This window comes from Thalassophryne amazonica, unplaced genomic scaffold (assembly GCF_902500255.1).
Source record: "Thalassophryne amazonica unplaced genomic scaffold, fThaAma1.1, whole genome shotgun sequence".
NCBI lineage: Eukaryota > Metazoa > Chordata > Actinopteri > Batrachoidiformes > Batrachoididae > Thalassophryne > Thalassophryne amazonica.
In genome coordinates this window covers 482,962-499,899 of record NW_022986248.1, presented here as the reverse complement: position 1 = coordinate 499,899, position 16,938 = coordinate 482,962, and the positions used below count along the sequence as shown (strand labels likewise).

Sequence of the window (16,938 nt, the reverse complement as noted above, 5' to 3'; positions counted from 1 at the left end):
GCTGTTGTATCATTCCACTGGAGTCCCTCAGGGCTGCATTTTATCTCCTTTGTTCTTTGTTTTTTATACTAATCTCTGTCAAAGCCAACATGATAATCATCACATCATAAAATATGCAGATGATTCAGTTATCCTGTCCCTTTGCACGGTGATGACTCCACAGACCACAGTTTGGTCTTGCTGGACTTTTTAGAGTGGTGCCATTCATCCTCTCTATATATAAATGTGGACAAAACTAAAGAAATGCACATTGGTTTCAGGAAAACACCACCTGTTCTGAATCAAATGTCCATTGACGGGAAGCCCATAGATGTTGTTGAGAATTATAAGTATCTGGGCACCCAAATTGACAATAAATTATCCTTTGAATTGCAGGTTAATGCAGTGTGCAGTAAGGCGCATCAAAGAATGCACTTTCTGCAAAAACTTAGTAGATGGTGTCTTCATGAAAATGTTCTACAGTTGCTTTGTGGAGTTTGTTTTAACCTTTTCCTTCCTGTGTTGCTCAACTTATTGAACCTTAAGAATCGCAACCGTCTTTGTAATATTGTCAAGGAATGTGGTAAAATTATGGGAACTCAGTGCAACGGACATCATGGACCTTTTTAAACAAGGGTTGTGTCAAAAGCCAGGAAAATTATGGCAGATTCGGTACACCCTCTGCACTCAATTTAAGTTTCTTCCCTCGGGCAGATGCCTGGTAATGAACAGATGCAGAACCAACAGACTAAAAAACTCTTTTATTCCCACAGCCATTGCTCTCCTAAATAACACCTAAGGACTCACTGTTGCACTTAAGTCTACACTGACTTGCACCTTATTTCTTGGTTTTGGTTTTGTATATTTATTCTGCTGTGTTTTTGTGAACTTGTATGATGTGTTTTTATGAATTTTTACTGCTGACTGCACCTGAATTGCCCCCATGGGGACTAAATAAATGTTCAAATCAAATCAAATAAGGAAAATAAATTGAAATTGAATTTGGATCTCATCAAACCCCCGGGGCCTTGCCACTGTGGAGTTGTTTGACTTCCTCAGTGAATTCCACCAGGGAAATTGATGAAAATCCTTCATCAGATTACAGCTCTGCCCCTACTATAGAGGGCGCTACGGTCTGATGCAGGAGTTCCTCAAAGTGTTCCTTCCAGCGCTGGATACATCCTCAGTTGAGGTTTAACAGAGTCCCTTCCTTACTGTAGACAGCTTGGATGGTTCCCCGTTTTCCTCTCCTGAGGTTCCTCATGGTCCACCAGAAGCACCTTGGTGCCGACCGAAAGTCCTTCTCCATGGTTGCTCCAAACTCCTCGCACACCCACTGCTTTGCCTCCTCCACAGCAGAGGTTGTTGGCCTTCAGGCCTGTCTGTACCTTGCAACTGCCTCTGGAGTCCTCTGAGATAGCATATCCCGGAAGGACTCCTTCTTCAGTCGGCCGGCTTCCCTGACTACCGGTGTCCACCACGTTGTTCGAGGATTGCCGCCCCTTGAGGCACATAAGATCTTCAGGCCACAGCTCCCTGCTGCAGCTTCAGCAATGGAAGCTTTGAACATTGTCCATTCTGGTTCAATGCCCCCAACCTCCACAGGGATGCTAGAGAAGCTCTGCCGGAGGTGTGAGTTGAAGTTCTGTCAGACAGTGGGCTCCTCCAGACCTTCCCAGTTCACCTGCGCTATCTGTTTGGGCTTACCAGGCCTGTCCAAAGTCCACCCTCTGATCAACTCACCACCGGATGGTGATCATTTGACAGCTCTGCTCGTCTCTTCACCCGGATGTCCAGAACATGTGGCCTCAAATCCGATGATACGATCACAAAATTGAAGGCTTTGATATTTTCTTTATTAATGTCAATATGTTTACTATGAAGGTATGCAGTCACCTGTTCCTCCGTGGTTTCCTCCTGATCATCTCCAGCTACCTCACTGACAGGCCGCAGTATGTCAGGCTGAGGGACACCACGTCTGACACTGTTATCAGCAGTACCAGAGCACCACAGGGCACTGTGCTGGCCTCTCTTCTCTTCACTCTGTATACCTCTGACTTCTGCTACAACTCTGAGCTGTGTCACATCCAAAAGTTTACAGATGACACAGCTATTGTTGGATGCATCAGCAATGGCAGAGAGGAGGACTACAGGAGCCTAGTGAAGGAGTTTGCTGCCTAGTGCCACACAAACCATCAACAGCTCAACACCTCTAAGACAAAGGAGACTGGTCATTGACTGGACAAACTGATCAGGTGGGCTGGCTCTGTGGTTGGCATGAAGCCGGACCCTCTGGTGACGGTGGCAGAGAAGAGAGCACTGGACAAACTGCTGGACGTTATGGATGATGCCAATCACCCTCTGCACACTATCATCAGCAACCAGAGGAGCCTCTTCAGCCACAGACTGCTCCTTCCCAAGTGCAGGACCAACAGACTGAAAAACTCCATTGTCCCTCAGGCCATCAGACTGTACAACTCCTCACTCAGGGTTGAGGAGGAGTAACAGGAAGACAGAGGATGGGAAGGAGAGGAACAGTAGGAGCCAGTAAACTGGTATTGATCAGTATGTCTGGTATTTATATTGTGTATTTATTTTTGCAAACTGTTTTTTTTTTTTTTCTTTCACTTTTGATACTCTGTGTGCTTCTTACCCTGTGGCTGCTATACAATGCTCCTGGAACCTCAATAAAGTTCGATCTAATCTAAAAAATAATAAAACAAAACAAAAAAACACGTGTCCATAAGTATTCACAGCCTTTGTTCAATACTTTGTTGATGCTCCTTTGGCAGCAATTCCAGCCTCGAGTCTTGTTGAATATGATGCCACAAGCTTGGTGCACCTATCTTTGGGCAGTTTGGTCCATTCCTCTTTGCAGCACCTCTCAAGTTCCATCAGGTTGGATGGGTAGTGTCGGTGCATAGCCATTTTCAGATCTCTCCAGAGATGTTCAGTCGGATTCAGGTCTGGGCTCTGGCTGGACCACTCAAGGACATTCACAGAGTTGTCCTGAAGCCACTCCTTTGATATCTTGGCTGTGTGATTAGGGTCATCCTGCTGAAAGATGAACCGTTGCTCCAGTCTGAGGTCCAGAGCGCTCTGGAGCAGGTTTCCATCCAGGATGTCTCTGTACTTTGCTGCATTCATCTTTCCCTCAATCCTGACTAGTCTCCCAGTTCCTGCCACTGAAAAACATCCCCACAGCATGGTGCTGCCACCACCATGCTTCACTGTAGGGATGGTGCCTGGTTTCCTCCAAACATGATGCCAAAGAGTTCAATCTTTGTCTCATCAGACCAGAGAATTTTGTTTCTCCTGGTCTGAGAGTCCTTCAGGTGCTTTTGTCAAACTCCAGGTGGGCTGCCATGTGTCTTTAGCTAAGGAGTGTCTTCCGTCTGGACACTCTACCCTACAGGCCTGATTGGTGGATTGCTGCAGAGATGGTTGTCTTTCTGGAAGGTTCTCCTCTCTCCACAGAGGAATGCTGGAGCTCTGACAGAGTGACCATCGGGTTGTTGCTCACTTCCCTGACTAAGGTCCTTCTCCCCCGATCGCTCAGTTTAGACAGGCGTCCAGCTTTAGGAAGAGTCCTGGTGGATCTAAATGTCTTCCATTTGTAATTGATGGAAACTGCTGTGCTTATTGGGACCTTCAAAGCAGCAGAAAAGTTTCTGTGCCCTCCCCAGATTTGTGCCTCCAGACAGTCCTGTCTTGGAGCAAGACGACGGCAAGACGGCATCAAGAACCACGGGCCCTCGCTTGACAGTCATGATTAATGAGATTGGCAAGGCAGTGCATTCTCAGACTGCGTTGACTCTTGAACTTGGATGCAAATTGGATGACACCTTGGAAAACAAGCATCTCTTAAAAACAAGAACTAAAAAGCACTGAGTGCCGGGTAAAGCTACGGCTACCATTGTTCAGTTCAGTGCTGCACTGCCGGGATGATATACACTGTCAGGATATGAGAGTGATCAGATAAAATGACTTCAGCGTGAAATGAACGATAAGTTACTCTGATATTTACAATATGGCTAGGTTAAAATATAAGTACTATATATATGTAATATGTAATATATGTAAAGTGACTTGAGTGCACCATAAGTTAAATTATTGCACTAATAAATACAGCAGGTAATGACATGATTATTGTCCTGGTTGCTATGGTTACCACAGTACTAGCATTGATCATTGTACAGTCTGACAGCAGCCGGGAGAAACGATCTGCAGAATCTCTCCCTCACACAGTGAGGGTGGATGAGTCTGTCACTGAAACTGCTCTCCAGAGCAGACAGAACGTCCTGCAGGGGGTGACACTCGTGGTCCAGCATAGATGTAAGTTTAGCCAGGACCCTCCTGTCCCCCACCTCCTGCACAGAGGACAGCCCAGGACAGAGCAGGATTTCCTGATGATCTTATCCAGTCTTTTCCTGTCCCTCTCTGTGATGCTGCTGCTCCAGCAGACCACACCGTACAGGATGGCTGATGCCACCACAGAGTCATAGAAGGTCCTCAGGAGTGGCCCCCTCACTCCAAAAGACCTCAGCCTCCTCAGGAGGTAGAGGCAGCTCTGACCCTTCCTGTAAAGTGCGTCCGTATTGTGAGTCCAGTCCAGTTTGTTGTTCAGATGAACACCCAGGTGCTTATGAGTCCACTCTCTCAATGTCCCTTCCCTGGATGTTCACTGGGGGGAGTGTAGTGGGGCGGCGTCTGAAGTCCACCACCATTTCCTTGGTCTTCCCCGCATTGATGAGGAGGTGGTTCCTCTGACACCATTCACAAAGTCCTGCGTTAGTCCTCTGTACTCCGCGTCATCATCATCCATAATGAGTCCAATGAGGGCGGAGTCATCGGAGAACTTCTGCAGGACACAGCTGTCCGTGTTGTGTCTGAAGTCTGTAGTGTAAAGAGTGAAGAGGAAGGCGCGAGGACCGTCCCCTGGGGGGCCCCCCACACTGCAGGTCAGGAGGTCAGACACGCAGTTCTTGGTCCTCACAAATTGGGGCCGGTTGTGAGGTAGTCCAGGACCCACTCAGCCAGATCCTCATCCACTCCTGCAATCACCAGCTTGTCCCTCAGGAGCCTCGGCTGGATGGTGTTGAAAGCGCTGGTGAAGTGGATTAATTGCTGTTTGTATGTGGAATGTGACTGCGGAAATCTCGTTGTAATGACAATGATAATAAAAGCTATCTATTTAAACTTTTTGTTTACATTGTCATTATGGGGTATTGTGTGCAGAATTTTGAGGAAAAAAAATGAATTGCATCCATTTTATAATAAGGCTGTAAGTTACATAACAAAACTGTGGAAAAAATGTGCAGCACTGTGAATACTTAATGGATGCACTGTATAGTGTTTTTTTCTCCTCTTCCCAACAATGTTGGTTATTGTAATGTTAGTCTTAAATTTCTTTTGAATTGGCATTAAAAAAGTTTTAAATTTATCTTGCCTTAAGCTGTAGCAACCTTGAAAATAGCAGTTGAAGTAAAATTGGAAACTTTATAATTGTCTCCCTTGTTAAAAAAAAAAAATCTTGATCTCAGTGGGACTAACCTGCTTAATAAAGGTTAACTCAATAAAATAAAAGCCACTAACAGTTATCATTAATAACAGCATGTGATACATTTTACAAATTCTTGAAATTGGATTGGTAATTAAACCAGTAATACATTTCTTCAAGGCAGAAAATTAAATCCTATATTGGCTCATCAAAACTGTATAAATCATCTGTTACTAGGTATTTATTTCACATTCTTGCATGTCACATGAGATGACCCATGATTAGAAAGTACAGAGTGCAACAACTGACGGTCTGCAAAAATGCAGAGTATCAGGCTGCATTACTGAAGAAGGCAGAGACCAATCAGTGTTCATTCACTTTTATCTCGTCTGCTCTTGACATGTAGTGACGGCAACGCTGATGTCTGTCACACTCACAGGGTGCAGCCCCGCATTCACAGACCTGCTCAACCTGAACAGTCCCCCTCCTCAGGGGCCCAGCCTGCTCGTCGATGTCTTCTCTGAAAGCTCCTCGCCAGCATCTGCAGACGTGTCTGAGGAAAATTTTTCAAGGTGTGAAAATATTATCAAGAACCCGAATCATGAAATTAAAAGTGGAATAGGGTTTGCAGTGGCTGGTCTGTTTCTAGGTATGTTAAGTACCTGTGAAATGTGTTTTCTCTTAGAAATATGTCTACCAACATTTCATTCTAAATCCATTGGCTGACTCCTGTACAAAAATCGGGGGGGGGGCAAAATGGCACCAACAACAACATGATAGTATTGCACTGTTTCTGTAACACAGACATGGATGAGGCGAGCAGTGGAATATGTGCAAATTTTGTCATTTGTACATTTATTTTGTATTCGGACAGCGTGGTGACCAAGTGCTTCAGGACCACTTGTGCTCATTCTCCATGGAATGTGGAGTCAGAAAGGACTTCTGGCACAAAACCTGTGCTAAATCAACATACAGATCCATAGTGACCTCTAGCAAAAAGAGACAAGTGAAAAGATTTTATAATATGTGATTCATGACTTGTAATTTGATATGCAAAAAATGTGAATCAAAGTTTCTTCATATTTTATGTTGGTGTAAAAGAAAATGACTCTAAACATGTCAGATGTAATCTGCTGCATGACCTTGACTCTGGTTATGGTCTGCAGTTTAATTGATTTATGTATCAACAGATCAGTCAGGGCACGACTATGAAGGTAAAGATGTGTTTGTGTGTCTACTTTTAGGTTTGTTTGTAAGAACAATGGTGTTCTTTATGAGAACCAGCTTTTGCAGATTGGGCTTAAATCTGAGTACAGGCAAAACCTGGGTGAGTTTCTCTACAATACTTGACAGTGACTTCAGTGTTTGTGTTGTGCATGTTTTGGCAAATCTTATCAAGTGCATGATTAAAATTTTAAATTATTTATACCTGCAAACAATTATTTCACAGTTTTAGATTTGCTGCATTGCCATCGAAGTTGCAGCGTTCTTACCATCATCATTCTTAACAGTAGAATGGCTTTCAGCTCCAAAACTTCATGACTGATATGTTAATTTCTTTTAACTTTTCTCTCAAGGTCGTATGTATGTGTTCTATGGCAACAAGACATCTACCCAGTTCCTCAGCTTCTCTTCATCAGTAACCAGTCAAGATTCGCTCCAGGCTCATATCCTTTCTACTACTTCTTTGTCATCATCAAATGTATGTGTTAGTAAAGTTCAACATAGGCAAACTACATGAATTTTTAAGGTTCCATAACTATGGCTTCCACAGCTCAATGTCCATGCAAAGGGAGTGGACCCAGTGATAGAAGGTGGAGCTCAGGTCCAGCAGATCCTCAACATAGAGTGTGTATCTGATTTTACTGACGCACCGGTACTCAACATCCAGTTTAGGTTGGTGTCCACCTGCACACTTTGCGGTATCTTGGTGTTCCCGTCTGTAGTTCTTTGTCAGTGCTCATTTCTGATTGCGTGTGTGAACAGATATGGTGGAACCCTTCAGAACATAGCAGTCAAGCTTCCTGTGATGTTGAACAAGTTTTTCCAGCCTACAGAGATGACGTCACAAGACTTCTTCCAGCGCTGGAAACAGCTGGGAGCGTAAGATTTGTTTTCCCGTTATTAATGCATTATTAAAGTTTTTCCTGACTCATAATTGTCTCTGTGACCCACTGATCTCTATATAACACTGGATCACTCATTGGCCAATAGTTTTGAAGCAAACCGGCCGCCATAGTACCACTCTGATGTTCCGCTCCTGAATGCTCTTTTCTATTGATCTTTAATGAGGCGCACACAACTTTTTTCTTTGTAATTTTGTTAAAAAATACCTTCATGTGCACCTATAAACTGCGCAAATCACCAGATCAAAGTCTGTGGATGAACATTTCACCTGTGAGTATGATTGAAATGGGAAGTAATGAACAATAATTTGAAGAGTTCTGTCTCTTATTCCAGCAGGCAAAGATAATAATAATAATAAGGGGCTTATATATATATGTATATATATATATATATATATGTTGTTGTTGGCAGTTTCCTCGCTTGCGAGGATAGTGGTAAGGCCTTTTTTTTGTTTTTTTTTTGTTTATTTTCTAAAAGCCCTCTGGTGGCTGAAAAGTCCAATGCAGGATGCACAAGACTTGTTACACTTGGGGCAAATGAACACTTGAGTAGGCTGGGCTTGTGCTGCTGCCCACTCTTTCTGTCTTTGACGCTTCTGGCATGAGGCCTCACTTCTTTCTGCCTCAAACTTCAGGCTGGTGGATTTGATGCTGGAACGCCAGCTGAGTCTATCTGTAGCTAGATGCTGCCATGACTGATGCTGAATGCCTGCAAGGGAAAGCTGTTTCTTCAGCTGGTCCTTATAGCGCTTTTTGGGGGCCCCTTGGTTTCATCTCCCTTCCTTGAGCTCGCCAAAGAGAATTAATTTCGGCATGCGTGTATCATCCATCCTGGCTACGTGACCTGCCCAACGAAGCTGTTGTTTGAGTATAATAGACTCCATGCTGGGCAATTTGGCTCTGCTAAGGATGTCCTCATTTGAGACGTAGTCCTGCCACTTGATCCCGAAGATGTTTTGGAGACAACGCTGATGAAAGCGTTCCAGTAATCTGATCTGCTGGCGATACAGAACCCAGGTTTCAGCTCCATACAGGAGCTGAAATGGCTCTGTAGACCTGTACTTTTGTGGAAAGGCGCAGTGCATGATTCTGCCAGACTTTCTTAGAGAGTCGACCGAAAGAACTGCTGGCCTTGGCAAGGCGACTGTCTAGGTCCTTGGCAACAGATGCGTCGTTTGAGATAACACTACCGAGATACGTGAAGTGCTCTACTGCATTCAAGCTGGTACCCTCGATGTTGATTTGGGGTGGGGTATATGCTGTATGGGGGACTGGTTGATATAGCATTTCTCTTTCTCAGGCTGATGGTGAGGCCGAAGGCTCTTGCTGCTTCAGCAAAACAGTTGACAGTGTGCTGCAAGGCTTGCTCCGTATGGGCAATGAGGGCGCAGTCATCTGCGAAGAGCAGCTCCATGATTAGCTGTTCTGTGATCTTAGTGTGGGACAGAAGGCGCCGCAAGTTAAACAGACTTCCGTCGGTTCTGAAGCGGATATAGATGCCATCTGTCAAGTCTTCTTTGGCCTCACGAAGCATCATGCTGAAGAAGATGGAGAACAGAGTGGGCGCGAGGATGCAACCTTGTTTGACACCATTTGAGATGGGGAAGCTGCCGGACAGAGTCCCGTTGTACTTCATTTATCCCATCTGGCCTTCATGCAGCTGGCGGATGATGGTGAGGAGCTTTGGAGGGCAGCCAAGGCGTGCAAGAATCTTCCACAAACCCTCACGACTGACCGTGTCAAAAGCCTTGGTTAGGTCTATGAAGGCTGCATAAAGGGCCATGTTCTGTTCTCTGCACTTCTCCTGGATCTGTCTCAGGACGAAGATCGTTTTGGCCCTCATATTATGAGTTCCAGTGAATGAACACCATATGCAAATTCAGCATTTGGAGTCAACTTCAGACCTTTTACTGTTGTGGAATAATGAGAGAACAGGCCACATCTGGCTTTAAAAGTTTGAGTCAGTTGTCCAGTTTCTTATGGCCTCTGAAAATGGAGACACCATACTTAAAAAGGCTGCAGTTCTTAAATAGTTAATGTGGTATTTTTGTTAAACCCCCTGAATTAAAATTAAAGGTTTAGGCCTAAACTATAAGCATGTCTTGATTGCTTCATTTCAATCTGTTGCAGTGGTGTATAGAGACAAAATGACAAATATATATATATATATATATATATATATATATATATATATATATATATACAGTAGTGTTCAGAATAATAGTAGTGCTATGTGACTAAAAGATTAATCCAGGTTTTGAGTATATTTCTCATTGTTAATGGGAAACAAGGTACCAGTAGATTCAGTAGATTCTCACAAATCCAACAAGACCAAGCATTCATGATATGCACACTCTTAAGGCTATGAAATTGGGCTATTAGTAAACTAGAAGCACTCAGAGTGCAAACCTCCGCCAAGGCCATGGGGTCACTGACGCCATAACATCTACACGCCGTGGAATCAATCAATCAATCAATCAACTTTTTTCTTATATAGCGCCAAATCACAACAAACAGTTGCCCCAAGGCGCTATCATTGAACCTAAAAAACATCTAACAATGTTTGCTCAGTAGTAAAAAAAAAAAAAAAAAAAAAAAAAAAAGTTTCATCTGCTGTGACTGGATAGCATGTATCCTTAGCGCTTGGCATCACAGTTTATTGCAACTTGCACCTTTCCCAGAAGCTACTGTCATCTGAGCACTGATATTGATATTGCATGTGCTTATAGACAAAACAAATAAGAGACAAAATTCAATTTATTATTCAACTAAACTGCAAATATATGAATTTTTTAACATTTATGAAACACTTCTCTAAGCAAGGTCATAGGTCACTGACCCTAAGAGATTCCCTCCTTGGCACAGTGATCTATTTCTTTTGTCTCTTTCTCTAAAATTGTATATAATAATCATTAGATTATTAATATATAAACAAAATAAATTTAAGAAATATTACAATTTGAAAACAAATGCACCCGAACGTGATGACAGCTGCAACTGCTTAATGCTAACTTTTAACATTGAAAATGCCATAGACATGCTAACGCGTTAGCATCGGGATCCGGATCGTGATCACCTCTAAAATTTAATCACTTGTTCCTCTTGTCATTTCCAAACACTCCACAAAATTTCATCAAAATCTGTTCAAAGGTTTTTGCGTTATCCTGCTGACAAACAGACAAACAAACAAACGCAACCGAAAACATAAACTCCTTGGCGGAGGTAAAAAAAAAAAGTAGAAAAGGGGTGTTCACAATAATAGTAGCATCTGCTGTTGACGCTACAAACTCAAAACTATTATGTTCAAACTGCTTTGTTAGCAATCCTGTGAATCACTAAACTAGTATTTAGCACTCAGAGGTCCAAGCTTTTCTCTTCTACCTGTAAAGCCCACGGAGAGTCAAATGACCCTGGCTAGCTGACTTGGCTTGCCACATTCTTGTGTTTGCATATTTGTTGTCTGTGTGTTCTGAGACTTCCTTGTTTACATAACAGAAGTAGCTCTCCACAGGGGATCTTGGAGTCATTTGACTATCCGTGGACTTTAGAGGTAGATTGGTCATTTGACCAGACCTTGGCCTTCTGGGTGTTAATTGTATAACCACAGTTTTTCATGATTTCTTCACATCTGCGAGGCATTAATTTTGTTGGTTTGGAACCAAGATTTTGCTGGTTTACTAGTGTGCTTGGGGTCACTGTCTTGTTGAAACACCCATGTCAAGGGCATGTCCTCTTCAGCATAAGGCAACATGACCTCTTCAAGTATTTTGACATATCCAAACTGATCCATGATACCTGGTATGCGATATATAGGCCCAACACCATAGTAGGAGAAACATGCCCATATCATGATGCTTGCACCACCATGCTTCACTGTCTTCACTGTGAACTGTGACTTGAATTCAGAGTTTGGGGGTCGTCTCACAAACTGTCTGCAGCCCTTGGACCCAAAAAGAACAATTTTACTGTCATTAGTCCACAAAATATTCCTGCATTTCGCTTTAGGCCAGTTGATGTGTTCTTTAGCAAATTGTAACCTCTTCTGCACATCTTTTATTTAACAGAGGGACTTTGTGGGGGATTCTTGCAAATAAATTAGCTTCACACAGGCGTCTTCTAACTGTCACAGCACTTACAGGTAACTCCAGACTGTCTTTGATCATCCTGGAGCTGATCAATGGGTGAGCCTTTGGCATTCTGGTTATTCTTCTATCCATTTTGATGGTTGTTTTCCGTTTTCTTCTACGCGTCTGTTTTTTTTTTTGGGTTTTTTTTGTCCATTTTAAAGCATTGGAGATCATTGTAGATGAACAGCCTATAATTTTTTGCACCTGTGTATAAGTTTTCCCCTCTCAATCAACTTTTTAATCAAACTACGCTGTTCTTCTGAACAATGTCTGAAGCGTCCCATTTTCCATCAGGCTTTCAAAGAGAAAAGCATGTTCAACAGGTGCTGCTTCATCCTTAAATAGGGGACACCTGATTCACACCTGTTTGTTCCACAAAGTTGACGAACTCACTGACTGAATGCTACACTACTATTATTGTGAACACCCCCTTTTCTACTTTTTTTTACTAATAGCCCAATTTCATAGCCTTAAGAGTGCATATCATGAATGCTTGGTCTTGTTGGATTTGTGAGAATCTACTGAATCTACTGGTACCTTGTTTCCCATGTAACAATAAGAAATATACTCAAAACCTGGATTAATCTTTTTAGTCACACAGCACTACTATTACTCTGAACACTACTGTATATATACACATAGCAGCTGACATAGAACTGGTGTGGTCCAGGGGACTGTTTATATATATATATATATATATATATATATCACTGTACCATTTTGAACTTCAGAATCTGTTTTACTGTTAGAACCAAATCTTTCCATTAACGGGTGGCTGCTTTTCAGCTCCCAACATAGTCACAGTATATACAACACTCACATGAGTTCAGGCAGTTAGTGTGACATCTACCGTGCATGTCACTTTTCACCATTGTATTATTGATATAAAGACTGATTTGTGCTTAATGGTGCAGGTATCATGAAATATTCCTGTTGTCCACTTGCTGTAGACAACTACTGATGTTCTCCCTTTTTGGTTTAGTCCTCAGCAGGAGGTTCAGAAAATCTTCAAAGCCAAACACCTGATGGACACAGATGTCACTAAGGCCAAGGTAAAGCCTCACTGTGAAGACCTCCTCAAGTGTGTTTTGGATTAAAAAAATTAACTACCATTCCCAGTCTGTAATCTGGGTCATTTTAACTTCTAGAATGATGTCATATCTGAAGTTAGAGGACTGACTGAAATGTTTCTGTATGTTAGCTGGATCTTCACTTTTGTAAATTTCAGACAGTTTTCTTGATGATGCAAGATTCTCTGTCGTAGTAGTTAGAGTCGTCTCCCAGGTGCCTTGACTGAAAATCAATTTAACACAGTATTTTATTAAACATTTTGGCAATTATAAAACTTTCCATCTGTGCAAAGTAGAGTCCCTTTATACAGAGAGTAGCAATATGGGAGCTGAAAAAAAAAATCATGTGACTCGTGGTGCCATCTTTAGTCCAAAATAGAGTTCGCTGTTAATCTGTCTGCATGTAAATCAAACTATCTTATTTATTTATTCACTGAAAATGCCAGAATGTTGTGCATTTGGACACAACAAGGGCTTCAAGATGTACAGATTCCCTTCAGATCCAAACAGACAAAAATTTTGGGGAAAATGGAAGTCAGCCATTTGGGATGGAGGCGACTTCATCATCAAAGCTTTGAGAGGTAAATAAACTTAGTCTTCAGTCCCATATACAATAGAACTCACCTGAACCATCACTGTGTAAGCCGGATGTTTTTGTATGTGTATATATAACAGAGTTTGTATAGTGGATTTTCGCTCACATCAGATAAAATGTCCTGATCACAGTGTATTTAAATTAAAAACCCCTCACATGTACTAGACAGAGCAGCCTGACATGCACCTGTTAAATCAGACTACAAAAGGCTGTGATCTGACACTTTTCTGGTTTCACTCTTTCCTCTCATATTTTCAGAGTTTTTGCAGTGTGAATGTTGATACCTTTTGATCATGGATCAAATATGTTTGGCAGAAAAGTCTGCAGATTTACAACACGGAGTCAGAAAAAGGAAATTGTACAACTTACCTTTGAATTGGAAGTTGATTAAAAAGAAAAGCTTGAGAGAAATTAATCCAGAATAAAGCCTAATCCAGAGGACTTTAAAACTGTCCCACATGTTGATGTCTGACAGTTACACAGCTGCAGCAGCGTAAATCAGGCTTTAAACCAATTAAATACATCATGAATTGTAAATGTGTGCATATTTGATAGCTTAACTGTTTTTATATTTTATTTTGATAGCACCTGTACCTGGATGTGTTGCTGACTGATTTAAAAAAAAAAGTTGAAAACATAAAAGCTTCATTCAGTCGTTCAGCACAATTGGCCCCAAAATGGCGCCACTCACTTGGGACATATTGTCACTGGTCATCAGAGCAAGAAGTATAACGATGTTTAACTATGAACTTTTTTTTTCTCACTCACACACACACACTTGCTGTCATTACGTCCACCAAGAACGTAATAAAATCATCAGCATTTATTTAATATGCTGCTTAAATTCAGTGGGTGGTGTCATCTGATCTGAGGTGGTAGTCCCAAAATTTTGGGGTTTTTTTTTAGGGGAGGTGATGGTCTAGTGGTTAAGCATTGGGCTTGATTCCAGAGGATCCTTGGTTCAAATCCCAGCCTGACTGGGCCCTTGGGCAAGGTCCTTAATCCCCCAGTTGCTCCCGGTGTGTAGTGAGCACCTTTAATGACAGCACCCTGACGTCGGGGTAAATGTGAGACATTATGTAAAGCGCTTTGAGTGTCTGATGGCCATCCAGTGTTCTGGTGTTCTAAAGGAATCTCCCATTCTGGATCTCATGACACTGCCGGACAGGATTCAGAGGATTTAGGGTTTGACATACAGTCGGCTCTCATTAGAACTGGGGTGTTGACTGTGTACTCTGTGAACAGGATGTACTTTTAACAGGAGTTATTTTGTTGTTTTAGTGCCTGAAGCACTTTATGTTGAGGCTCTATTGTTCTGTCTCTCTTCAGAATTAAATCTCTCCTCTGGCAGATTTTAGGTTTTGGCGTCGCTTTGTTGGAAGGGTGGATCCCAATCCTGCAAACTTTGTCGGCGCTGGAGTCGTGCACACTAAGAATACTCAGGTGGGCTGCCTGCTGAGACTGGAGCCCAACACACAGGCACAGGTAAATACACACACACACACACCTGTCCATCAGTCATACTGTACGTGTGCTAACTGTGTCTTATGTCCAGATGTACCGTCTGACCCTCCGGACCAGCAGGGACTCTGTGTCTCAGAGACTGTGTGACCTGCTGTCTGAACAGTTTTAGCCCGACACCAGGAAGCACCAGCATCGTTACAACTTTACTCTCCAGCTTGCTGTTTAGTCTGTGTTTTTGTACAGTGTAAATTCTTTTTTTTTTTTAATTGATGTTTCAGTGAAATGCTTCACTAGCAGTTGTTACTTTAAACTCACAGCTGGAGCGCCTCGTTCGTGTTCTGCAGCTCCAAAGCATTTCACTGCTGGATGCCGTTTTCTTTCTTTACAGTTTGATTGTATTCACTGAAATGGATTGGCGGCCTTAATAATGATCAAAACCCAGCTGTTCTGACATTTCTGTTGAACATTTCTTGTAGTGTTCAAACCAAAGTTGCAGCTGGGATGTTTTCTTCTTCTCTGACAGTTTGCACTTGTTAATTGCAACATTTTGTCTATGAAGCAAATTAGAGCTTTCAAACAGCCAACTGGAATTCTCACTTTATGTCGATGTCCAAGTCAAAGCTAACTTTTTGGTTAGCTGTGCCCACCACTGCTAACCCCCCTCCAGGAGTGCGGAAGATGCCTTATATATATACACACTGCATGAAATTTAAAGCATTTACTTTGGACACTAGAAATTTGTGTTTTTGTTTTTTCTCTCGAATTTTTCTTCTTGGGGTGCTTAAATTTTACAGCCAGAAACCAGTTACTGAAATGCGAAAAATGAATGTTCAGTTTTTGATGTGAAGAACATGTTTCTGCACAGCTGCAGCTGAGCTTGAGAGAGAAACGTTTTCTGCACCACGTCACTGTTGCACTTAATGCATCTCCTTCAGTGTCTTATGTCCAACAATACAATTGTACTTTTGTCATATAACTTGACTGCGTGTGTCCTCTTTAAAACACATTATAACACAATGAGAGGGTCGTATTTCACCAGTCCATGCAAACCTTTGTGAAATAGGCAGCTTAAAAAACTTTTAAAATTACATGCACATCTATGTTATAAAAGAATATGTGCACATTGAAGGATTGTTTTTACCCATCAGCCTTCAGGAGACGAACATTGTTTATGTCACATGACCTTGTGAACTTGATACAAGTCTGCTAGGTTATTAGATCATCTCCTAAGTGTATGTTTGTCCATGTGCCTGAAACTGGTTTTGACCTAATCGGTACCACTTAAGGGGACGATACAAGACTTACATTCCAGCCTTTGAACAGGAGTCAAACGTTAGTTGCTCCACTTTTAATACAGGGATGAGATTTTTCTGCAGATTTGACAGTCCCGGGGGTCGATTTTGTGAAACGTCCAAATCCATTGAGAAAATTTTAGGGGGGGGTAAGAATGCAAAAAAAAATTAATGCCAGGAGTACCTTTGTTTAATAAAATTGTCGTCTATTCAGAACACTGAGTGGTCTTTGTTTATTGCCGACGCAGCAAGTTTGATCAGTCCGTCAGTCAGCCGAATGCGGAAGTAACGCTGTGCTGATCAGTGACCAGTATGAAGTAGGTGCACAATGAGCATGTAGTGTAAGGGAGGTAACTGTGCGGTCTTTCAACTTCCAATATTCAGTAGTTTTCCCTCCAACAAATCATAAAAACCGAGACGGTATCGAAGCGCAGTCGAAGCTATTACTTATGCACGTTTTCATTGGTTATTACGAAACTTATGACCAATCAGTGCAAAGGTTATACAACCCCTGGCAAAAATGATGGAATCACCGGCCTCGGAGGATGTTCAATCAGTTGTTTAATTTTGTAGAAAAAAAGCAGATCACAGACATGACACAAAACTAAAGTCATTTCAAATGGCAACTTTCTGGCTTTAAGAAACACTATAAGAAATCAAGAAAAAAAGATTGTGGCAGTCAGTAACGGTTACTTTTTTAGACCAAGCAGAGGAAAAAAATATGGAATCACTCAATTCTGAGGAAAAAATTATGGAATCATGAAAAACAAAAGAACGCTCCAACA

General features: G+C 42.1%; 1 protein-coding gene across 1 annotated transcript in view; it reads left to right on the top strand.

The window, feature by feature from the left end:
- The window catches only part of LOC117505792 (AP-2 complex subunit alpha-2-like), a 153,877-nt gene extending 138,040 nt beyond the window's left edge, over nt 1-15,837 (top strand). The window contains 9 exon segments of the mRNA XM_034165328.1: nt 5,926-6,051; nt 6,724-6,806; nt 7,057-7,146; nt 7,252-7,375; nt 7,466-7,582; nt 12,715-12,784; nt 14,749-14,779; nt 14,782-14,882; nt 14,953-15,837. Of these exon segments, the coding sequence (XP_034021219.1) occupies nt 5,926-6,051; nt 6,724-6,806; nt 7,057-7,146; nt 7,252-7,375; nt 7,466-7,582; nt 12,715-12,784; nt 14,749-14,779; nt 14,782-14,882; nt 14,953-15,030 (820 nt within the window). The 3' untranslated portion in view covers nt 15,031-15,837.
- Nucleotides 15,838-16,938: the final 1,101 nt, after the last annotated feature.